Source organism: Amblyomma americanum, chromosome 2 (genome assembly GCF_052857255.1).
Source record: "Amblyomma americanum isolate KBUSLIRL-KWMA chromosome 2, ASM5285725v1, whole genome shotgun sequence".
NCBI classification, from domain to species: domain Eukaryota; kingdom Metazoa; phylum Arthropoda; class Arachnida; order Ixodida; family Ixodidae; genus Amblyomma; species Amblyomma americanum.
In genome coordinates, this window is record NC_135498.1 from 93,653,616 (window position 1) to 93,675,808 (window position 22,193).

The following is a 22,193-nucleotide window of genomic DNA, read 5'->3' on the forward strand; positions in this document are numbered from 1 at the left end:
TTCTCGGTGCCACCATCGGCTTTTAATCCATCAGCGAAAAAAGCGCACCCAGCGACGCCACCCCGCCCGTTCAAGGCATTTCTTGCCCGCGGGCGCCGGCGTCTGTCAGCGCTGACGGCGCCTCGGTAAGCTGCTCAATCCGAGATTGCCCACGTCGATGCCAGCAGCAGCAGGAGCAGGAGCGCCAGCTCCAGACTTTCAGCTATTTCGCTCGCGCAAATCCCTCGCTCCTCTCTCGCCCTCTTCAAAAGCTGCCTGCATCCGTGGCAAAAGCCGGCCGGAGTTTCTTTCCTTCTCTCGCTGAAAGCCTCTCCACATTTTTTTCTCTGCCCCCGCTTGCTTTCCTTTCATTCCACACCCCTCCCTGCCTCTTTGCGCAGGCTGTGCCACCTCTCGCCGCTCCGGCGAAACACACCGCACCGTCACTTTTCGTTAAAAAAAGACGCGTTTTGCCTCGCTTTCGCGCGAGAACCTCTAATTGCGGCGAGTTCTTTGTCGGCGATATCAGCTTGCCGTGCCCTTTCGGCACGCAGGCACAAGTGTGTGGAGTGAAAACACTTTTGCTTTTGCTCGCGCGCGATAAGGCAGCGCTGGTTTTTCTTTCGGGTCTGGCAACAACAAAGACGCCCATTTTTTTTTCCCCCGCCGCTGCCGCCCGAAAAATAACTGGCAACCCTGGCGCCGATCAAATGGATCGTTGACATCGCATATTGCGTTTTTTTCTTTGTTCCTTGGATGGACGTGTGTAAATAGTTTTGTCTTTGCCGGAGTCCAGCGCGAAACTTCATTCAAACCGAAGGAGGTGACGGAGAGCCCGAAGGACTTCGCAATGCTGCGCACGATGGAACTGTGAGCCCTAAAAAAAGAAGCCAGCGGCAGTGAGCCATCTTGTTTTTTAACGGACCACCTTCGTTTTTTTTATTTTTTTTGAAAAATACAAAAAAGTAATTATTGGCGTTTAACGCGTGTGCGAGCCGCCTTAGCTCGCGCTGGGCGAGTTTTGCGGCGAGTCCGATCAGGTCGCAAAGAGTGGAGGAAAAATTTGGCTATGTTTTTTTCTTTTTGTATGTGTTTGCTTTCGGCCACCAGAAGGCCATTTTTTCCAGGCTCCATTCGGCTTTCCTTTCTTGACAGCTGACAGCATTAGGGCAAATTTTTAGGGGTAACGGGTCTGCCCAAAGCTATTTCTGGGCATCCCCGGGCCATCTCGGACGCCGGTGGTGCAGGGAGAGCGGCGGATCGTCGGGCGGCCCAGCGAAATGAGCAGGTTCTTTTTATTGTTTCCGCTTGAAATTTGTTTGTTTGATCGCGTCCCATCCCGGGCGCCCTTTTTTCAAACGCCGCTCCATGGACGTTTTCTCGTGAGGCCCTCGCCGCGCCGGGGTTGATGGAAGGCCCAACAGCGCCGGGGCGGCCCTCATCGTGGACTTTGCCAGCCGCCGAGTCGCTCCGCGGCCGCTCGCCCTTTGTCTCGGCCGGGCCGGGGCCGTCGCTCGAGTAGCCGTCCGCGGCAAGATGTAAACAATGGACCCAACCTTCGGTTTCTCATCGGGGCTGCCCACCCAGATCCCGCTCTTCACGTCAGCCCACCGGCTGTTCAACTTCTACAATTTGGAGAAGGAGTCTATGCTGTACGGCGAGACCGGCCCCAGGGAGAACAGCGCCAATGCCTCGTCTGCCCCGGGTCCCCCTCCGAACGCGCTCTGCGTGGCCAACGCCGCCGGTGGCAGCGCCCACCACGGCGGCTCGCACGCGGTGTCGGCCGCGGCCGCGGCGGCGGCCGCAGCCGCGGCGGCCGCCAACAGCGTGCACAGTGTGAGCACGCAGAGCAGCCCGGTGCCGCACCAGCAGCAGCAGCAGCCGGGAGCTCCACCGCCGCCTCAGCAGCAGCAGCAGCAGGGGCCCCAACAGCAGCAGCCGGGCCCCCAGCCCCACTCCGCAGCAGCAGCCGCTCAGCCACAGCCCAAGGCGCCCGCCAAGCGGGGCGAGTTTCCGTGCGAAATCTGTGGAAGAGTCTTCACGCAGAAAGGGAATCTGAAGAGTCATATGTACTGTCATTCTGGTGAGAAACCGTACAACTGCGACGTGTGCGGCAAGGGATTCACTCAGAGGTCGAGCTTGGACTACCACCACACGCTGCACCTGGGCGAGAAGCCCTTTGGGTGCGAGGTGTGCGGCAAGCGGTTCACGCAGAAGGGCAACCTCAAGACACACATGAACTCGCACACGGGGGCCCGGCCGTTCCGCTGCGAGATCTGCGGGCGCGGATTCACCCAGAAGGGCAATATGAAGACTCATTTGGCGACCCACTACGGGGAAAAGCCGTATGCGTGCGAGGTGTGCGGCAAGCGGTTCACCCTCAAGGGCAACCTCAAGACCCACGTGATGGCCCACGAGGGCGTCAAGCCCTTTGCCTGCGAGGTGTGCCACAAGAGCTTCTCGCAGAAGCTCAGCCTCGAGTACCACATGAACAGCCACATGGGCCGCAAGCCGTACGCCTGCGAGGTCTGCGGCAAGGGGTTCACCCAGAAGGGCAATATGAAGACTCACATGCGTTCCCACTCGGGCGAGAAGCTTCACACCTGCCAAATCTGTGGCAAGGGGTTCACTCAGAAGGGCAATATGAAGACCCATATGAAGATTCACCTGCGGCCGCCGTCCCTCGACAAGCCCTACTTCTGCGGCATGTGCGGCAAGTCGTTCGTGATGAAGTCGAGCCTCGAATGCCACATGGCCACCCACGTGCCCAAGAACGGCGCGACGGGACCAGCGGGGAACCACCCCAGCCACCTGACGCTGGGGCCGAGCCACCTGGCTCTGGGCACGTCCCAGGCGGCACAGGCCGCCCAGGCGCAGGCCCAGCAGCAGCAGGCGCAGGCACAGGCCCAGGCGCAGGCTCAGGCTCAGGCCCAACAGCAGCAGCAGCAGCAACAACAGCAGCAGCAGCAACAGCCCGGGCAGCAGCAGCAGCCCGGCCAGGCCTCGTCGCCCGGTTCCCCACCACCCACCATGGTGCCACCGCGCAGCCTGACCAACATCCAGGCCAGCATACAGAGCATGGGGGGCCTGAAGGGCATGTTGCCCAGCGGGGCGGCGGCCCCACCCCCACCACAGGGGGCCGGACCCAGCAGCGGCTCCTCGGCCATGTGCGCCCTTGGTGGCGCACCTCCGGCCGGGGGAGACAAGCCCACCGTCGTCGTGCCTGGAGGAGCCGTCCTCTCCGCCCTCTGAAGGTGAGCGCCACCACTGTCCCTGCGTAGGTGGTGCATCATTCTCTTCGCAGCTGCGCTCGCACCTGTCCAGATTGGGTGGTGCTGCCAGTGTTTCTGTTCTCAGAGCTGTCTGTCTCATTTCATGACTGCAGGGAATATGTGTGGCTGCACTCCTTTGTTGCTGCATCATGCCTGAACCAAGTCTTGACTTGATTTTTGGGGAAAATCTGGTTAAACCAGCGATTAGATTAGACATAATCATGAAACAAGTTGGTTAGGGAGGCTTCCTACTGAACAGCATGGTAGGATTTGGCTTGACGAATGTCTGCGGTTAGTGCGAGGAAGTTGCATTCTAAACAAGTTACTGGGATGAAGAGATTGCTTGATTCAAATAGCGGGTGCTGTCTCTGAAGGGAATAACAGGAAGCTAGACTAGACTGGTAGGTTACCCTTAAGGTACACTTGCATCTTCAGGTTTATGGGTTAGGTTTATGGGGTTTAACGTCCCAAAGCGACTCAGGCTATGAGGGACGCCATAGTGAAGGGCTCCAGAACTTTCAGCCACCTGGAATCTTTAGCGTGCACTAACATCGCACAGTACACGGGCCTCAAGAATTTCACCTCCATTGAAATTGACCGCCGTGGCCGGGATCGAACCCGCGTCTTTCGGGTCAGCAGCCAAGCGCCCTAACCACTGAGCCACCGCACTTGCATCTTCTTTGTGCGGAAAGGTGTTTGCATCGCTGCGAAAACCGTTAATGAAATCCCCAAATTCCTCATACACCCCTGCAGTCTGAGCGGTGTTACATCGTTTTTATAATATGTAACTTTTTGAGCTCTTGCTATGTCGCAAAAGACGAATGAAAATGAAACCGCTTGGCCTGGCAATGCGTCAGCTCGTCAATTTTTATCAAGAGTTTGTGCCACCGTACTGTTGATCATTACTCATGTTTTGAAACATGGTGGCCTTTCCGTCTGGAAAAAAGTGTATGAGCCTGAGAGCTTGTGCTTGGCTTGCAATTGTAAAGTTTCTGCATATGGCTGCTTCATGGTGGTGAAATGGTTACCATAAGGAGTAATGCTTCGCATTCTCATATCTTGACAGCACTTTCTCTTCACTGCTTTCATCCTAATTTGGTGGTGGTGGCTTTTCAGATTAATCCAATGCAAAGGAACGAGGGCACGAAAAGAATGCACAACACAGGATGGGCACTGCGTGTTCTTTTCATGTCCTCGTTCCTTCATGCTGTATTAATCTGTTGATAGCAATAAACCAACTAGCCCGGGCCAAAATGTGGTGTTAAAGTAGCGGTAGAAATCTGTGTGTCAATCATGGTGTGTAATAAATTCATGTGACCAGGTACATTAGTGAAATTCCTTAGGGTGTTTTGCTACAGTATTTCGCTTTTAAGCAATTTTCTGGCTTATCCAAACCCTTGCTATTAACAAAAATGTCATATTTGCAACCTTGGGGCATGAATCTCTTGATTTAGCTGCACGTGGCATTCCTCGGTAGTGTTGCTTGAATGGGGACTTGAGGAAAGAAAAGCCCACTGTGTTGGCTTAACAGCTATGGAATTCGCCTGCTGGTCCCAAGGACATATGATCAAATTTCAGCATTGGCGGCTGGATTTTGGTGGAGGCAAAGTGCAAAAACGTCTTCCGCGTGTGTGATGCCGTGGCCACTTCAGAAACGTGCTGTGTAATGTAGTTGCTCATTACAGAAGCGCCAGGTGGTCAAAATATTCGAGGCAGTCAAAACTATGGCAACTCGCGTAGCCTGTTTGCAGGTTTTGGGACATTAAACCTTATGTGTTATACCACATACCGTACCAGTAAAAGAAAAACAATAAGGTAGGAATTCCGGGTTACCACTTGGTGATGCTGAATCAGAAAGATGCTTGTAAAGAGGAAGACGTACCAGATTTCAAGCTGTGTGTTTAGGATTTGGTATGATACGCAAGTACATCGCTAAACATAGATCAGCATGCGAAATATGCCTGCACCTGGTAAATCATGTATTGTTGAATTCTCAAGTAGTTTTGGGTTCAGTTTCAGCGCTTGGATGGTGGTTGTGACGTTACAAGTAGGTATGAGGCCACATGATGCATACACTCGCTGCCATTCCAGCTAGCAGGCTAGTGCAAGAGTTGCAATGAATAAAAGGATTTAACGATGCTTATGTTGCACTTCTGGAAGGAATGGGGACGTGCAATCGGCAGAAAACGTTTATGGGGTGCAAGTCTGCAGAAAAAAAAAATTATTTTGGTGCAGTCATGTCGACCAGTCACCTGAAATGTGTGTTTTATCAGCTGGTCATAGTACCATGCGATTGGGTTTTAAGGGGGCACTACAAGACTTTTTTTTTTTCCAGAGAGGGCACTTCCTATTCACTTTTGCTGCTGACTTGTACTGGTGCCACAAAAATAAAGCAGAGCATGCGAGTGATAGCGAAACTGCCTTCCAGCATGGCCTATAAGCGGTAGCGCATGCAGGCATTGAAGACCCGGTGAACCCATTCAATGCTCGCCTTACCATTTGCTCTGGTGCAGCCATGCTGCTTCCATCACTATTTGTCATGGGTGCTTTTAAACGGGCTCTGAAACACTTTCTGAGGAGATCACATAAACTCGCACAATCACTGCATTCTTTCGTAATGAACACCTGAGCCAAATAGTACACATGCAGCAGAGAAGCCACAATCGCATGTGAAAGTTGGCGAGTCTTTTCCAGCGACATTTCATGCTCACGACCCTGTGTATTTCTTTTCAGAGATGGCTATCGCTTAGATTCTTTCAGACGTTATGCAGTTACTGTGACCTCGGCTGGCCAGCTGCGTCGCTCTGGTGGGTCAGGATTGATTGATTCCCCTCAGCAATCATACAGGCATTGCATAATCAGGGTGTAATCAGGGTGTATGTCAAAACACTGGAAGATATATATAGACCAGATTCTTTTACCCTCGCACGCAGGCTGCCGGAGCGCTACTACTCTCGACACCAGTCGCCATCTGTTGGCGCGCGGCATGTTTGACTGCGGGTGGGTTGCGCTGGCGGCACGTATACTGCGTGTTTACGTGTTCTTCGCTTTCGTCGCTGATGCGCTCTATTGTGGAAGGTGATCCACATTAATTGGATGTCCTGGTAGCCGCGGCTGGTGAGCCGGTGGAGTGGGCTGTCGGCGTTGCTGGCCAGGCCGGTTGCCGAAAGCATTATTTTCCCCCCAAGCAAGGTCGCGCTCCCAGCTTCATTTTCCTTTGCTGCGGCTACCCTATCACCTAACGTATGTGGGTGTGTGCTGTGCATCACTACTCAGATTTCCCCAGGCCGTTCTATGATTATCTGACACGCATTGTTACACACACATGCGAGGGTGGTCGACCAGGTAGGGTGCAGATTGGAAACAGGTACTTGAAAGCACATTTTTTCACTGGCGTGTCAATTGTTTGTCTTTTAATTACGCTACCATCTACGATAATTTTATGCATCAGAAAGTATATTTATTGATTTGACTCGATGGTGCAGTGATGTGCAAGCGGAAAACGGATCGGCTAGCTCCAGACCGAAGGTTGTCCAGGCGAAGTGCATGTTTTCAATCACCAGTATGTCTTCGACATCCGTGCGCTGAGCTTGCTATTGTTCCTGTTAAACACATTTCGTGCACGGGGATGTAAGCACGACCGCTACCAATTTAAGTTGCTTTTTCCGCATGTATCTCAGAGGGATATCGGCAGGGTAAAGGGCTGACCGTAGTATCTCTCTGCTGTTGGTACCTGCCTGATTCACAGCAATATATGCAAGATTTTATTACATTCGATGACACTTGGCCAAGTGGCTACGCGATGCTGTCACACGCGCCGAGAGCTTCCTAATAAAATAAACGCGACTTCGGGCCGCAGAAGTCGCGAAAGCTGGCCTCTCTGCTGATATTGATTCAGTCTTGGATAAATTAAGCGAAAATACGTTTTTGTGCAAAAGATGGCTTAAACCATCACAATTGTTTTCTGTTAGCCCTGCGACTCAGTTGAGCTCACAACGATAATTTGTTGTAACTTGCACACCAAGTAGCTGGCGACAAGAAAGCCCGATTTGTGGTGGGTGCATTATGGCCGGCAGGAAGGATTAAGAGCGCATGGGAATTGAAATTGCATGCCAGCTGTGCGCATAATGCTCATACTGGCCGAGCACCAAAACGATAGCGATGTAAGCGCGAGCGCGTGCTAAGTGCCGGCACAATTAACGTGAATGCCGAACTAAATGCCATGATTAACGCATCAGTTTTATCCTTTTGATAACACAAAGACCTCATGCTATACAACCACTCTGTGGAAGTATGCTGGACGTTTTTTTTTTAGCGCCCGCAGGGCAGTATTTCAAGGCTATATGCAGGCGCGGCCGCGGAGCTGCTGCAGCCCCGCAGTCCCCAGTGAAACGCCTGCGCAGTGGCGCGCCACCTGGTGGAAAATGGCCGCGTCCGAGAGCGGCTCTGGATTCTGGTCTGTAGCAACTGCACAGCTACTATAGTCCTCCATAAAATCGGCAATAAAATTCCAGTAAGGAAGGGCATCAGGCAAGGAGACACGATCTCGCCAATGCTATTCACCGCCTGTTTACAGGAGGTATTCCGAGGCATGAATTGGGAACGGTTGGGAATAAGAGTAAATGGAGTATACCTAAATAATCTGTGATTCGCTGATGACATTGCCTTGCTGAGTCACTCAGGAGGTGAACTGCAAATCATGATCAACGAGTTAGACAAGCAGAGCAGAACGCTGGGTCTAAATATTAACATGCAGAAAACCAAGGTACTGTTCAACAGTCTAGCAAGGGAGCAGCAGTTCACAATTGGCAGCGAGAGCTTGGAAGTGGTAAAGGAGGCAGGTAGTGACAGCTGATCCGGATCGTGAGAGGGAAATAACTAGAAGGATAAGAATGGGGTGGAGCACATATGGCAGGTTCTCTCGGATCATGAATGGCAGTTTACCCATTTCCCTCAAGAGAAAAAGTGTACAACAGCTGTATCTTACCGGTGCTCACCTACAGGACAGAAACGTGGAGGCTAAAGAAAATAGTTCAGCTTAAGTTAAGGACAACGCAGCGAGCCATGGAAAGAAAAATGATAGGTGTAACGTTAGTTAAGAGGCCAGAAGCGGGCAGAGTGGGTGAAGGAACAAACGTGAGTTAATGACATCCTAGTCGAAATCAAGAAGAAATGGGCTTGGGCAGGGCATGTAATGCAAAGGCAAGATAACCGCTGGTCCTTAAGGATAACGGAGTGGATTCCAAGAGAAAGTAAGCGTAGCAGGGGGTGGCAGAAGGTTAGGTGGGCGGATGAGATTAAGAAGTTTGCAGGCAAAGGGTAGATGCAGTTGGCGAAGGGCAGGGTAAATTGGAGATACATGGGAGAGGCCTTTGCCCTGCAGTGGGTGTAGCAAGGCTAATGATGATGATGATTGAAAACTTTATTATTAAAAGAATGGCAGTTCTCCAAGTCTAGAATCACTAATACGGGCGGCTTACAAAACGGCTCTGGGTCTCCGAAAGATGGCATCAATATCGCGCCTCATGTCTCTGGATCAACAACACACTCCAAGAAAACTGGGAGGCGCTTAGACTGTCACAGCTCAACTGCCTGGCCATCACTCGAACAGGCCCAGACCCCTCTGAGCAATGTACACCTCACAGTACCCTACACGGTCGACCAAAGGACGGAACTTCCTCTCTCAATCCGCAAGAAGAACTGTGTTTATCAAATACCCAGAACTTGGCCGCCCAGACACGCTATATGCATGGATGCAGCCGGTTTAGTCCAAGGGCGGATGACCATCACCATATCGAATCCCGAGGGCAAACTAATGAACTGTGCGTCAGTGCACATGTCTAACACTACTCACGGAGAGGAGGCAGCCATTGTGCTAGCGCTAGCTACCAACCCAAACGCTAATGTACTGACAGATTCCTAAAACTCGTGCAGTAACATAAACAGTGGACTAATCCATCAATAAGGTCTCACACTCTTAGCAAAACATCCTCCTAATCAAGCCTTAGTCATATGGTTTCCAGGGCACACGGAACAAACGGGGGTGAATGATGCCGCCCATCGGCACGCCTGAGCTCCCTTACATCCGGATTTCCTCTTAGCGGGCGAGGGAGAGGAATACATTACACAGCCCATAATCAGCTTCCCGGAACACCTCACCACACCTCACAAAACACTGGGCAAAGCGGAAGAACACACCCTTTGCCGACTGCAGACTCTGGTAACACCAATTAAACTCCACCAATGGTACCCCTCACTCTACAAACTAGAGTGGGCACACTATGGAGAAATAGCTACGGCTTTTCACATGGTGTGTGCATGCCAATTCAATCCCTCTGTTGAGAGGCTTCCCAGTCCCAATTTGGAGCGATGGGAGGCCATTTTGCACAACAAGGACTCCAACCAGCAGCGAGGACTGGTTCGCAGGGCCCACGCTGCCACGCAGGCCAATGGGCTGCCGCAATAGGCGGGTCAGGAGGCCCCGCCCTGCAGGGAATTCCGGCGTGCATCGGCAGGGGACGTGGGGCCAAATGGGTAGGGCCGGTGAATGAGTGCCGACCTTTGAGTGTGCAAAAACTGACTGGAAGAGAGGTAAAGGTGCAAAGATGCTGAAATTGAAATTTTGACTGCAGATATCTCGGCTTCTACAAAACTCATAAAAATGAATTCTTGCTGGAGGATATTCACGAAGCGGCGTCCTTTTAACGTCCAAGGAATACCGCACTTCATTGAGAGCCCCTTTCAGAGACCTTTTAATGCTTCATGCAAGGATTTATCACTGGCACACTGTGATTCGGTCATTGAAGAACAACCACAAAGTGAAACGCAGGCCACAGCAGGCATGCATGAGCAAGCACTCTGGAAGTTGTTGCATTCGTGGTGAAGTAGAACTCACGGGCTGCCAAATACCAACCCTTTCGGCACGATGCGTACAAAGGATAAAACCCTGAGTGAAGCATTGAAGGTGCTCCTGGTGATTACTGATGGAAGGAGCATGGCTGTGCCCCTGTCGGTGATAAGGCAAGCATTGAAACTGCAGGATGTGTCCGTTGGAGCCTTTCTGTTGTTGGCATGCACTTTCACTGCTAGTGCATGCACTGGGAAGCAGTTCGTCCACCACTCCCGTTCTCCATTTTACTTTTGTTGCACCTGCACATTAGATGGTGCAAGTTGCAGGGTTTTCATTCAAAGCAGTGCTTTGGAGCTGGGAGGGTGGTTACATGCCATATCCGATATTGGCCAGTTCAGCATTGGTTATACCTGGTTTGTTATTCATTGCAACATATTAACAGTATAAGCTTTATGCAAATGTTTCATTGGAAAAGTTGTCTAAATTGACCGTCATATTTGCTTCTCTTTCTTCACCTTTATAACCTTGTCCACCCCCTCACCCTCATCCTTATTCTGTAAAATGTGCTGGCCATTCCTCACCTTCGCCGCATAAAAAAAATGCTTGTTGCCCCTTGTCATCTCTTCCAACAGTTTCGACGAAGCTAGTTTTGCATACACTTCTGACATTGAGTGATAAGCGTATAGTGTCCTGACTGTGGAGTTTGGGCAAGGGGAGTTCGAACTATGCGTGCTTAGCTTTTATGGTTCGATACAAGATTAATCACACAGGACAGTTGCATGAGAAGTGATGGGCTGCATTCTGACATACTTGTGGCTTCAGTGCTGCTAGCTCCCTACAGGAATATATGAAATATATGGGGGGAAAATTTGTGCACTTCTGTTTGTAGTTTTTTTGTGGCATTGTACAGTATTTTTTTTTGTTAGTCCACTTGCCCGCAGTAATGGCTTGCACTGCAGGTAGGCTCTGATAGTAAACTAAACGTGCCGCAGGTATGCGAAAGGACAGGGGTCACGAAGTGGTATAGAGTGCACAAATGACTTGTACAGGATGGGCTTAATTGCAGAACGAGCTCATGTTCACAGGAATTAATGCTTTAGTGTTGCTTGAAGTTGCTATGTCTAAATTGCGGGAAACTGGTGGATGTTGTTTAGGCCATGGTGCAGCTGATTTCAGAAGGCTAGTAGTTCAGGGCTTACTGCCTCAACCACACCCCGTGCACATTGCCCCCTCTTACCGTCACCTTGCCATGGGAGGCTGGTGCCATTTTGAGGATGCCCCCATGAACTTCATTTGTAGTCATTGTTTATTTTATAGTTTGTGTTTGATCCTCATCTCTTTGCACTAATTCAGTGCACTAATTGCACTTGGACTATGTTGGCATTATTGTAGTAAAATATGTTTTTTGTTGCCTGAAGTTAGGAGAGGCTGTATTGCGTAAATATATAAAGTTAGCTTGGTTCACACTAAGGCAACATTGTAGCTAACCTGGCAAGGGATGTCAGCTTTCGGTTTTGGCTGACAGGAACTCTCAGAGTAGTGTTCGACACAGTGCTTACGTATAGTAACTTGTTTATTACAGCTGTGGCAGGGATGTAGCCTAATGTGGCACCACTGCCCCTTTCTTCTAGTTGCAGGCTGTGGCATGATCCAAGGGCATGACAACGGGCATGTTGGCTCATAGTCATTCGTGCAGGTCCTCGAACATAGTGACAAAAAAAAATTTCTGTGTGCCCTCGATGTAGGTGTTTGTATTGCTTGCCTGAAGTTGGAGAAACATGAGGTTGTTAGGGCATATGATATGGGGTGCAACCATGGTGCTTGGGTAACTCTTAAAGAAATGCATGTTAACCTGAGCTTGTGGCGGGTCAGCAAAGCTGGTGAAGCTTCATTCCTGGCATGCGGTTGGCGGTCAGATGCATCAGCTGTCAGACCTGTCAGCTGTGTTGCCCAAGATTGCAGTAGGTTATGCCTTCATTCTCCCTTTTTCATTTCTTCTTGGTCTCCTGATCGTACATGCAGACTGTTAGACTGGGAGTGTTACTTGCAATTTGCCATGTGTGGTGCATTGTCTGGGCAGCATGGTATACCAGGGTGGTTGCTAATGGCATTGGCGCTGCAGTTTAGCCACGGGTAGCCATGTTGCAACAAAATGGGTGAAACGTGCTCAGGGGATGGAGTCCCCCACCGTGTGGGCCAGTGATTTAATTTCATTCTTCTCGGTGCTTGTAACACCACCTCCTTGAGTTTTCGAAGTTCTTGCTGCGTAATATCAGTTCCTGTTGTGTTCCAATTGCCAATCTGTTTCACTGGCTCACTGAGGTGTGATGTCAGTCAGTCTGTTGCCTGTTTTGCATGGTGGGCTGCGAAGCTTTGATGGTTCAGTGTCATCAAAAGCATCATTAAAAGCTTGTTTGTTTGCAACATGCCGTGTACAAAATTCATGCTTAGGGTTAGGTGCAGTTTGAAGTTGTTGGAATGTCTTTGACTCTGTTTGCCAATTTGAAATTATCTGCATGAAATGGGCATTACAGGCTTTTGGCATTGAAATTCCAGACAAAGCAGCATTGGAGGTCTGGAACCTTGGCGCCTGTTCATGTGTGGTCACGGGAGCGGCTCAGTGCTTCTCGGCAGTACTAAAGGCCGCTACTTTTACTGGCTTCAGTGGCTAAGAGTTGGTTCTCACCATGGCAGTCTCTGGGTTTTGGTCATTTTGGCCTCTGCCTGCTTGGTCGGCGACACCGTCTGCTGAGTTGGCCGTCTGCCAACGTTTGGTTTTATGCCATTGCCGTGTTGGCCCGGTGTGGGTGTGCCTTCAGTGGCACAGAATGCTGCCATACTGTGTTGCTGAGGTGGCCCTTCTTTTGCAGGTGGAGTCCGGCGTCTTCCAGCAGTGCGCTGCTGCCCTCCCATCACCACCGGACCCTATTGCCCCTGACCACCTGACACCCCTGACCCCTGAACACGCCCAATGTCTTCGGCCGACGCGTCGTCGCCCTGGGGACTTTTCGCGCCCGCTGGCTGTGCTGTCTTGCAGCCAGCCGCCAGGAAAACTGCGTTTGTAACCGCACTGGCTCGCGTTCGAGTGTAAACCCTTTCCAAGAGCAGCAGAAAACGGGAAAACGGAAAGAGCAGGCAGACATGTCTCGCGCTTCGGCGCATCATGCCGCCGCCGGTCAGTACTGCCGGCTCAGGTTTTTTAGATTCATCTACCTCGCTGTCTCAGCCTACCTCTCATTCGCTCTTGCAGTCCTTCCACTCCCCTGTTTTCACCTCCTTTCAGTGTCCTCTTTTTTTTCTGCTTCTCCTCTGCCTTTCCTAATGTCTCTGCCATTCTTGTTCCAAGGGGCGCGCTTCCAAGACATGCTGTGGCGGTGGCATCCATCGGCAAACCTCATACCCCCCACTTATGTGGGTCTGACAATGGAGAAACAGGTTATCAGCCCCCGTGTACCAGAAGTTGAAAGAATCGAAATATTAGGCCTGCCCTGTTTCTCCGCAGTCTTAAAAAGTGCCACCACAAAAGACTCATCGGCCACCGGCACAGCCCTGTTTGTGAACTGCGTCCTTTTCCACCTCGGACCTAGTTCCTCGTCGTGTCCCTGGCATTTGCGCAGCAGGCCCAGCTAGCTTAGCAATCCCGTCCAGGGCAGCTTGATGTTGGGTGCGCGCCTGCGCTCGGACCAGCTTGCATGCATGCGTCATGCCTCAGACATTGGAGAGCTCTCTTGTCAGTGCCTTTTTCTAGGGAGGGGGTTCTTTTTACCGCATTTGGGGAAATCGACTTTGTAACGACTAGTGGCAACTTGCGGTGGCTCGAGTCACTGCCTTGTGTAGTCCTGAAATTGACGGGTTCGCGCAACGGTTACATTTGACCTTCGGATGGTCGTTGCTGCTTTCACACTTCCAGAGGACCCAACCAGCCCCCTGATGTAGTCAGGGTGGCCTTTGGGGATCGGAGCCGGGATAGACGGGTGTTTATGCAAAATGTAAGAAATGTACAGGAAGCGGCTGAGCCGGGAAGAGGTGCGCCCCACGCTGCTGCCCCCCTCCCCCTCATCTCCTGCAGGGTACTGTTTTTCTTCTAGTCCTGTTCTTTGTTGACTTGAGAGAGAGAGCAGCAGTGTCTTTGAATGCATCACCACGACGTCGTCGGCTCCTTGGGCGACTCCCTGAAAACCCTTTGCGCCCTGTTTTCCCCCTTTCTCATTCTCTCTCTCTCTCTCACTCTTTCTCTTTGCTCCCAACATCGAGGCAACTTCTTGCAAGAGAGCAGCACATCCAGAAGAGGAATTGTTGTTGCATGGTACGGCTTGATCCGCGACATCTGCGAATATGAAGAATACTCTCCCACAGGAACTTGAAGTAGCAAAGCAGACAAAACATACTGACGTTGAGTGGCTATGAAGAGCGGAATTGATGAGAAACCCAAGGAATTACTTTACCTTCTTTTATTTTTTTGTGTTTGTAAACACAGTTGCGCAGCTACCCAGGTGGTATGTTTTCCACCTGGCCTGCGGGACCGCCCACGTCACACATTTTTTTTTCTGTCATCTGTGACCCGTGCGTGTCGGACACTTTTTTCTTTTTTTTTTCATCTCCTGGAGATGCGTTTGGTTTTTTTTAAAGAAGTGTTGTTAACGGTCATTGTCGGGGGATGCAGGTTGCAGTGTGTGTTGTTGGTATTTGTTCATTCTCTGTTTCTTATCAGCTCTCTTTCGATGTTGATGTACTTTGACAGCAGTGTTGTAGTTTTGCTGACAGTTGCCTGCTCTTTTTCCTTTGCTTGCAGTGCTTTGTTGTTTGCCTTTTCTCTTGCAATAAGTCTTGCTGATTTGGCTTTTATGTTGTGTGTCAGACATTCTGTGCAAAAAACATTTTCTGTTTAATGAGTGGACATTTGTGTGCGAACTTCGTGCAAAACTGTGGAACTTTGTTTTATTAATCTCTTGTTTCCTTACGCACAACCATTTGGGAAAAGAATTATACGTTTTACCAAATTGTGCCCTCGGTGACATGAAGCAACCTTGTGCACGTGCTGCACTGGATTCCTTGCCTAACGCCAAGGTCTTCTAAATTCAGAGCCTGTAATTGATGTAGTTTGTTTTGTGTCAGCGGCATTATTGGAAGCTTGGGTGCGCCATGCGGCGATGAGTGCAGCACTTCAAACAGTATAGACTTGGTGGTTGATGCTGTGTGTTTTCCACTTGTTGCCTGGAAATGTGTGGTGATCTGCCGTGTTGCGGGCAGAAGCACTGTGCTGCATGGCTGGATGAGTGCTTTGCCCATTTCTGCTGCCTTCCCCTCCCCGCTGCCTTGGGCTGTCTCCTCGCATTCCCCTCTGCCCTGCTGCATCTTCTTCCTGTGGGACGAGCGGCCGTCAGCGCTGCAGGAGATGGAGAAAGCCCGCTCCCCCGCTGACCATGCTAGCAAGCGTGCCTCTCTCCCCTGCTTTCCAAAAGAAGCCCCTTCCCTTCCTCCCTTGCCCAGGCTTGTGGTGCTTGACACAGACACATGCGGTTGACATACATACACACAAAGAAACACACACGGTGAAGGACGCTGTTTGTGCGATGAGCGGCCGCCAGGCCAGTGGGACGGTTTCTGGTGCGCCCCTGTCCTCCCCCCCTTGCCACCCCCGAGGCCCAACCCCAGTCCCAGCCCTCGCCCTTGGGACGCCAGCGGGTAGCCTTACACAGAGTGGCCGGCCCCTCAGCGACGTGGTCGAGCGACTGACGCGCAGGACTGCTGATTTCCCCCTCCTATATACCCGCCCCCACCCCTTTCTGGATTTTTTTCTTTATGGAACGCGTGACCGACTGAAGATCACGGAGCGTTGCGGTCGACCCGGGGACTTGTGGGGGTGAGCGCGCGTGTGCCGCCCCCTGCTGGCTGCCGTGCCGCCATGCCTGGGAGTGCCCGCTGATGAGTAGCAAGCGGAATGGACTTTGGTGGCTCGGGCAATGCTCTCGGTGTGAGCGGCCGGCAGGCGGAGCTCTAGTTTTTTGAGCAGATGTACACGCAGACATGCGGTTGTGTGATGAGTGCACCTGCATCCCCCATTTTTGTGGCGAAGAGTGTGCATTTTGAGCGTGTATGCGCTTTGGGGCCTGGAGCACCTAGTGTCTTCGAGGTGCACCTCTCTTTCTCCCCTCGCTTCCTGTGCCCCAATAGCCCCTTTTCTTTGGTGGAGTGGTTTTTCTGGTCCCTGCCCCAACTTTGTTCCACCTCTGTTCACTTCTTGCCTTTTCCTTTGCTGCGCTCGTAAACCACTGTTGTGGCCTCTGTGTGGGTGCACAGCAGTGTGTGTATCGCGTGTGCTAGTACGGCCCTGTCCCCCTCTTTCTCCTTTTGGTTCCTGCATCTCGAGCGTGGGATGCAGCTGTTTTCCCCCCCCTCTAGATTTCTTTTGCCACCCTTTCCTTCCCTCCTCTCTAAATGCATAGGAAGTGTGTGTACGCTGGTGTGTATCAGATTTGTGCACTGAGAGCTGTCCCTGATTCGATGTCACAAGTGGGTTCTGGTCGTCGTCTTGAGTTAACGTGCTGTAGGCCTAATGAGTGTAGTGAGTGTGAGCGCACCTTGTAGATGCTCGTGTATGGCCTTTGCATTCTTTTGGAGACGGGGCTGTCCGAAGAAAGTGTGTGTGAGTGGAGAAAATTGTCCATCCGGTTGTTGGTCCTCCCACGCTGAAAATGTGAGCTTGCCTTTTCCATCCCCGTCCTCCCACCTCCTTCCCCCACCCAAGGAAAAAAAGATAGTTTGACTTACTATGCAAAACTGCAGTCTGATCGGTGTGCGTGTGTGTGCTTCCATGGCTGAAAAAAAAAAGAAAAAAGTTTTTTCTTCAAGTGGGAAGGTCTTGGAGCTGATTCCCTCGCAGTGTAGTGCTCTGTGCACCCCACGCTTAACTCCCCGTGGCTTGACCACACTCCTCCCTCCCAGTTCTTGTTTTTTGGAAATCTGCTAATAGGTACACGATTGTGCATTCAGAACAGTCTCTGGATTCCCCATGGTGCAGTTGTCCCCGTACTCCGAGGCAACTAGTCTTGTGCTTATCTCTCCCCTTCTACCTCGCCTCCACGCGCTAACTTTTCGCCATCTTGGCAGCTGATGTGGTGCCCCGTCTCTAAGCTATACATTGTGTCTGGGTTTGTTTGGAGAAGAAGCAAAAAAAAAGTTCCTCTGCCGCACTCGCGGGCCTCCGGTGTGCCTGGGCTTTTCCGTGGCACCCTCGGCACCGCCCGACCAAAGCCTCGCCCAGTGCATGCATGGACACGCACACACACACGAAGAGAAAGCCCGGTGGGCTGTGGTGAAGCCCACCGCCATCAACGGTGAAGTGCACACCGTCGCTGATGCCATCACGACGCCGGCGTCGCAACGAGCGCCATCCATTTGGTGCCAGGATGCCTCCTCCGCCTATCTGCCATGGCATCAGTGGATGTAACGGCGACAACCGGGAAAGACTCGCGTCAAAAAAAAAACAGATAAAACATGGGGACTCTTTTTATTTTCTCATCTGGCGCATCTGGAAAGTGGAAAAAGGCATGGAGTGGACACTCCTTTATTGGTGTTGGGGTGGGGGTTCCTCGAGCTCCGGAGGGTGCCTCGCCGGGCCCACCCTTCGGGGCGACTGCAAAAGATGTCCTACGCAAGCATTGATGCACGGCGACCCGTTCGACAGGTGCCGCACGATTGGGGGACGATGTGGCTGCCGCTGGGAGACCGTGTGGCCTGTGCGTGTTGTTGTCCAGCAAGACCTTCTGTGCCTCAGTGGTGGAAGTGCAGTGCCGCGTGTGGTAGTGCGGTTTTCGTGCTGTAGCTGCTGCTGCCGCCACTGGGACCCTGCAGGGCTCTCGGCGGCTCCAGAGAAAAAAGGGTGGGTTCTGAAGCAAAAAAAAGAAGGAAAAACGGCTGTGGTTTACGTGCGGCACCTACTATCAGTCCCTCCAGCGGAAGAAGAAAAAAGGGGGGACTAAGCATGTTCTCGGCTCGTGGAACGTTCTGGACTTAAAATTACAAGAAGGGTGCAGTATTTGGTCTCTGTATGGAGGAACCTCCCTGGTTTGTGGCCTGGCGTGTCGGTTGTCGCCTCGTGTGTTTGGTGTACATAACTCTTTGTCTGGTTTTGTGGGTCATTTATTTATGACTAGGGAGCGTGGTCATCCCTTCCTGTCCAGGCCCTCCCCCCCTTGGTGCCACCTTGGCTGCCTGTCCCCAGGCGAGCTGGTGGCGCCCTCTGCAGAGGGGAGTGTATATAAACAGTGCCAGCAAAGTTCATGCGCCGCTTTCGCCCTTTGGCCGCCCCCCTCCCCAGCGTCTCAGTGGGTAGCACCCATTTCACTCCTGCGTTGTGGGAGTGTTTCTGGTTTTTCTCCTTTTGCTATGGCCTCAACACTTCCAACCAGCATGGTGCCCCCCCCCCCTCTCCACACGGGGCAACTCGTTTTACTTCGTTCTCACTTCTCCGGCACCGTAGCAAGGCCTGGCATTTTGTGCGAGCCTCTGTGTGGGCTGCAGTGCAAGCTGTGCACAAGCGGAGGCCTCGAGACCAGTAGCCTGTCCGAAAACCCAAAAATGAGGTGGAAGTTCCGAAAGTCCCTGCTTTGTTGAGAGGGTCTGTGCGCCTCTTGGGCTACTCATGGCTGGTCGGTTGGCGACCTCGCACTGCAGTTCACACAGGTGACCATCTTGAATGGCTGCTGGTCAGTGCTGCGCATGTTGTCGTATCCTCTCAGTTATCTTGTTGGCTGTCATTGCTCATCACATTTTCATCTCATCAGAGTTGTCTTGATTTCGATTTTATTTTGCATTTTAAGGACATGGGTGTGATGAACATGAAAGGGCCGAAGCCCGCCTTCTGCTTTTTCTGGGTTCCCGAATGGATGGCTGGCGCTGCTTGGTTCTCTGGTGGTCACCCCCTCTTTTTTTATGGTTATGCATTGGCTTTTTATCTTCTTTTGTGAAACGGGAAAGATGCCAGAGCACACTCTTATCTTAAAAGCATGGCCCCAAATTGTCCAGGCCTCTTCTATCCTGTGGGTGTGTGAACGCCAGGCCCTCTCATGCGTGCAGTCACCTTTAGTTTTCACCGCACTTGGCTTTTTATGCAGTCATATTGTGTTCAAGTCCCCCTCATGATTTTTCTTTATTCCTGACGGAAAAAAGAACAATAAAATTGAAACTCGCACCCACACTTCTTTTCTTGTGGCAACTAAACATGGCGCGCTTCCCCTATGCGTTTTTTTTTTTTTCGTTCTAGTATGTATGGTATCCTTTTGCCTCCCTAGCAGTCATTCACATCATTCTGAGTGATAAAGCAAGTGTGCTAGTGTTTCTTGCAAAAGGCGTGCAGGATTTTTGTTTTTGTTTTGGCTTTTGCATTTCTAACCTTGGTTGTTAGCTGTTTTCGTGCACGTCTCGTCTTGCTGAAAGGTGCTGTGTTGTGGTCAAATCTCCTTGGTTTTCGTCTAAGTTGCGTGCCGTGGCAGCTTGTCTTGCAGTGTTTTCTCTTTGTAGGGTCGTTGCGTCCAGCATAGCAAAAGGCAGATGCTCTGTACTTTGGAGTAGCGTGTTGCTTTTCCCAGTTATACGCTTTGTACATTAATTTTTTGTTTGCCGTTTATTTTGAAGTGAATTTGGTATCCTGCAGCATGTCCTCAATGTGGCCATTGATCACTGAGAAGCCACGTGTCGTTGATAATAGAAGAAAAATTAGTTTTTTTTTTATTCCCGCTTTGACATCATTAAATTGGGTCGAGTTTGCCATCCATTCGGCTTCAGTTATTGTGGTTAACTTCTTCATATTAGGGCCTCCCCTTGTTTTTTTGCATGTGGAAGTTGGGAAGACGAGCGCTGTTGAGCTTGTGCTGCTATCCATGGTGGTCGAGCGAGTGTCTTATAAGCATGCTGGCTGGCTCGACCTGCCCGCTCCGGCACCACTTGATGTGTACATTGCCTGTGGTACGGTTCACGAGTTGCTTTAGTTGGTTCGTTCTTTCGTTCTTTTTTCCTTGCCCATGCTTTCGGCATCTGTATTGCCATATGTGGCACGAGCTTGCAGGTGTGTGTGCGTTCATGACAACATGGATCTCTTACCCAACCTCCTCCAGGCTTTGTGAAACACTCACACCTTCCCTCCCCTTTTCCTTTTAAGTGCACTGATCTTTAAAAAAAAAAATAAAGGACCCAGAGATCAGTCTTTTCATTTTGAAATTTTCTGATTCTGTCGGTATTGGCAGCATATGGAAGAGTGAGCATATATTTGTCTTGTTGGGATTAAACTAGCGTTTTTTTTGCCACCGTCTGGTTATTGAGCCTCCCACTGCCTTGCTAGCAGCAGTGAAGAGAGAAGCATGTTGTAATGCCTTGCCTGCCACGTCAACTTGTCCTATTGTGTTCTACTTGTTTTTCCTTTCTTTCTGCAATTGTGGTCTTTTTTTAGTTGTTTTTGTAAGCATCAGTCTCGTTTGCCCTGTAACGGGTCTTCCCTTCCCTCATGCCCATTTGCCCTGCTGCCATCGTTTTACAGTGAATTCAGAATGACAAAGTTGGTGAGAAAAGCAGGAGGAGAAAGACGGTAATTTACACCTTAGTGGGTTAAAAAAAAAAAGTGAAACGGAAAACTGTGAAGAAGGGGGAGAAAAAAAATGGGCGAAAGTGGCTCTGCGGGCCACTGCCTCGGAAAATGTAAAAGCCTTGCTTGCTCTCTCGAAAATGGTAGGTTGGTTATGTCCCCCATATCTTGTAGTTTTTAATGCTGTTGATGTGAGTGTGTCAGGATCTTTTTAGGAGAAAAATAATCAGTCTGTGTATAATCGCCTGTTTGTCGCTGTGCCTGTAGATTGGGCAAGAGGACGGTGTTCTGCTGGCGGAATTGAAGTCTGCCCCACATTCTGTGCTTGTGCTGCTAAGCAAGAGCAAAGGCATTCTAACCTGTATCTCTCTCAGTGTCACCTTTTTGAGTAACCAGGTCCTCTAAATTTCGCTCCAGCATTAGTCTGTTGGAGACAATTGGCATAAACTGCTCGCTGCTTGTACAACTGTCCCTTTTTCTCACCGAGGCAGCAGAGTTTGCGACGGCACCCGTACCCTTGCCGAGTTCTAACAGGGCACAGCAAAACATTTAGTGTGTGATGCAAAGTGTAATCATGCGAATAGTGTAACCTCATCTGTTTTTTTTCTCTGTTTTTCGAATTGCCAATAAAATGATACGAGTGGCGTCCGTAGCTGTGCACGTTTCTTCTTTTGAGGGTGGTCATTGGAGCTGGTTTCCTCTGAAAGCAGCCTTGGCAACACCAGATCACTTTAGGATTTCATATTTATAATCATGCAGGGAGCACTCAAAACATGTTTATTTTTAAATAAAGTACCTACTGTGGGAATAATGAGCTTAAAGACCCAGAGATGGGCTAAGTGCTTGGGTTGGGCAAAAGCATGTTTTGAACTAGCCGCGTGTGAAGTTGGAAACCTGACTTGCTAATTTGCAAGATGCCAGTGCAGTAAATTTTGATTGATGGCCCTAGTCTGCTGCCTTGACTGGTGCAATTAATGGGGAGCAGTTTGCCTTTTGTGAAGACTTTCAATGGCATGCATAGTAGCGCAAGCACGGTCTCTTGCTAATGGCAACGCTGTGCTACCAAGCATAAAATGTGTGGAAGTTCCATGTGCCAAAGCTGGAGACAAGCAGTTGTATACAGTGGATCACCATTGTCTTAAATTTTCAGTTTAACGGGCTTGTGAAGTGAAAACATGTTTGAGTTCAACAAATTTAAGTGCTTGGCAACTTCTCGAGCTCGTAAACGTAGCACTAGGCAGCGTCCACTAGAACTGCTAATTCAGAAAAAGTTCGTACTCAGACGGTGACCATTGAGCTATCCTGAGCGCTATAATTGGGACAGTGGCAAAGAGAGACTAGGAGGCTCACGCCTAAAGCTGCCTGGCGCCGAACATTGAACAGCGTCTTCCCCTCACCTCGTGCTCTGGAGTGCCTGGAGGCACCCTATCTTGCTACCAATACACATGCCCTTTTTGTTGCGAAAGCAACACTACACCAGCCAGTTCGGCTCGTCGCGTGGTCGCACTTCAGA

General features: G+C 50.7%; 1 protein-coding gene across 1 annotated transcript; it reads left to right on the top strand.

Moving 5' to 3' along the window:
* Positions 1-641: 641 nt before the first annotated feature.
* Positions 642-21,332, top strand: LOC144121620 (uncharacterized). The gene is made up of 2 exons (XM_077654928.1): positions 642-3,233; positions 12,972-21,332. Exon 1 carries the CDS (start codon positions 1,525-1,527, stop codon positions 3,229-3,231), a length of 1,707 nt encoding a protein of 568 aa, XP_077511054.1. The 5' UTR covers positions 642-1,524; the 3' UTR covers positions 3,232-3,233; positions 12,972-21,332.
* The last annotated feature ends 861 nt before the right edge of the window (positions 21,333-22,193 follow it).

What these genes read in the sequence shown, in the direction of transcription:
- LOC144121620 (XM_077654928.1), top strand. Translation starts at nt 1,525, where the DNA reads ATGGACCCAACCTTCGGTTTCTCATCGGGGCTGCCCACCCAGATCCCG.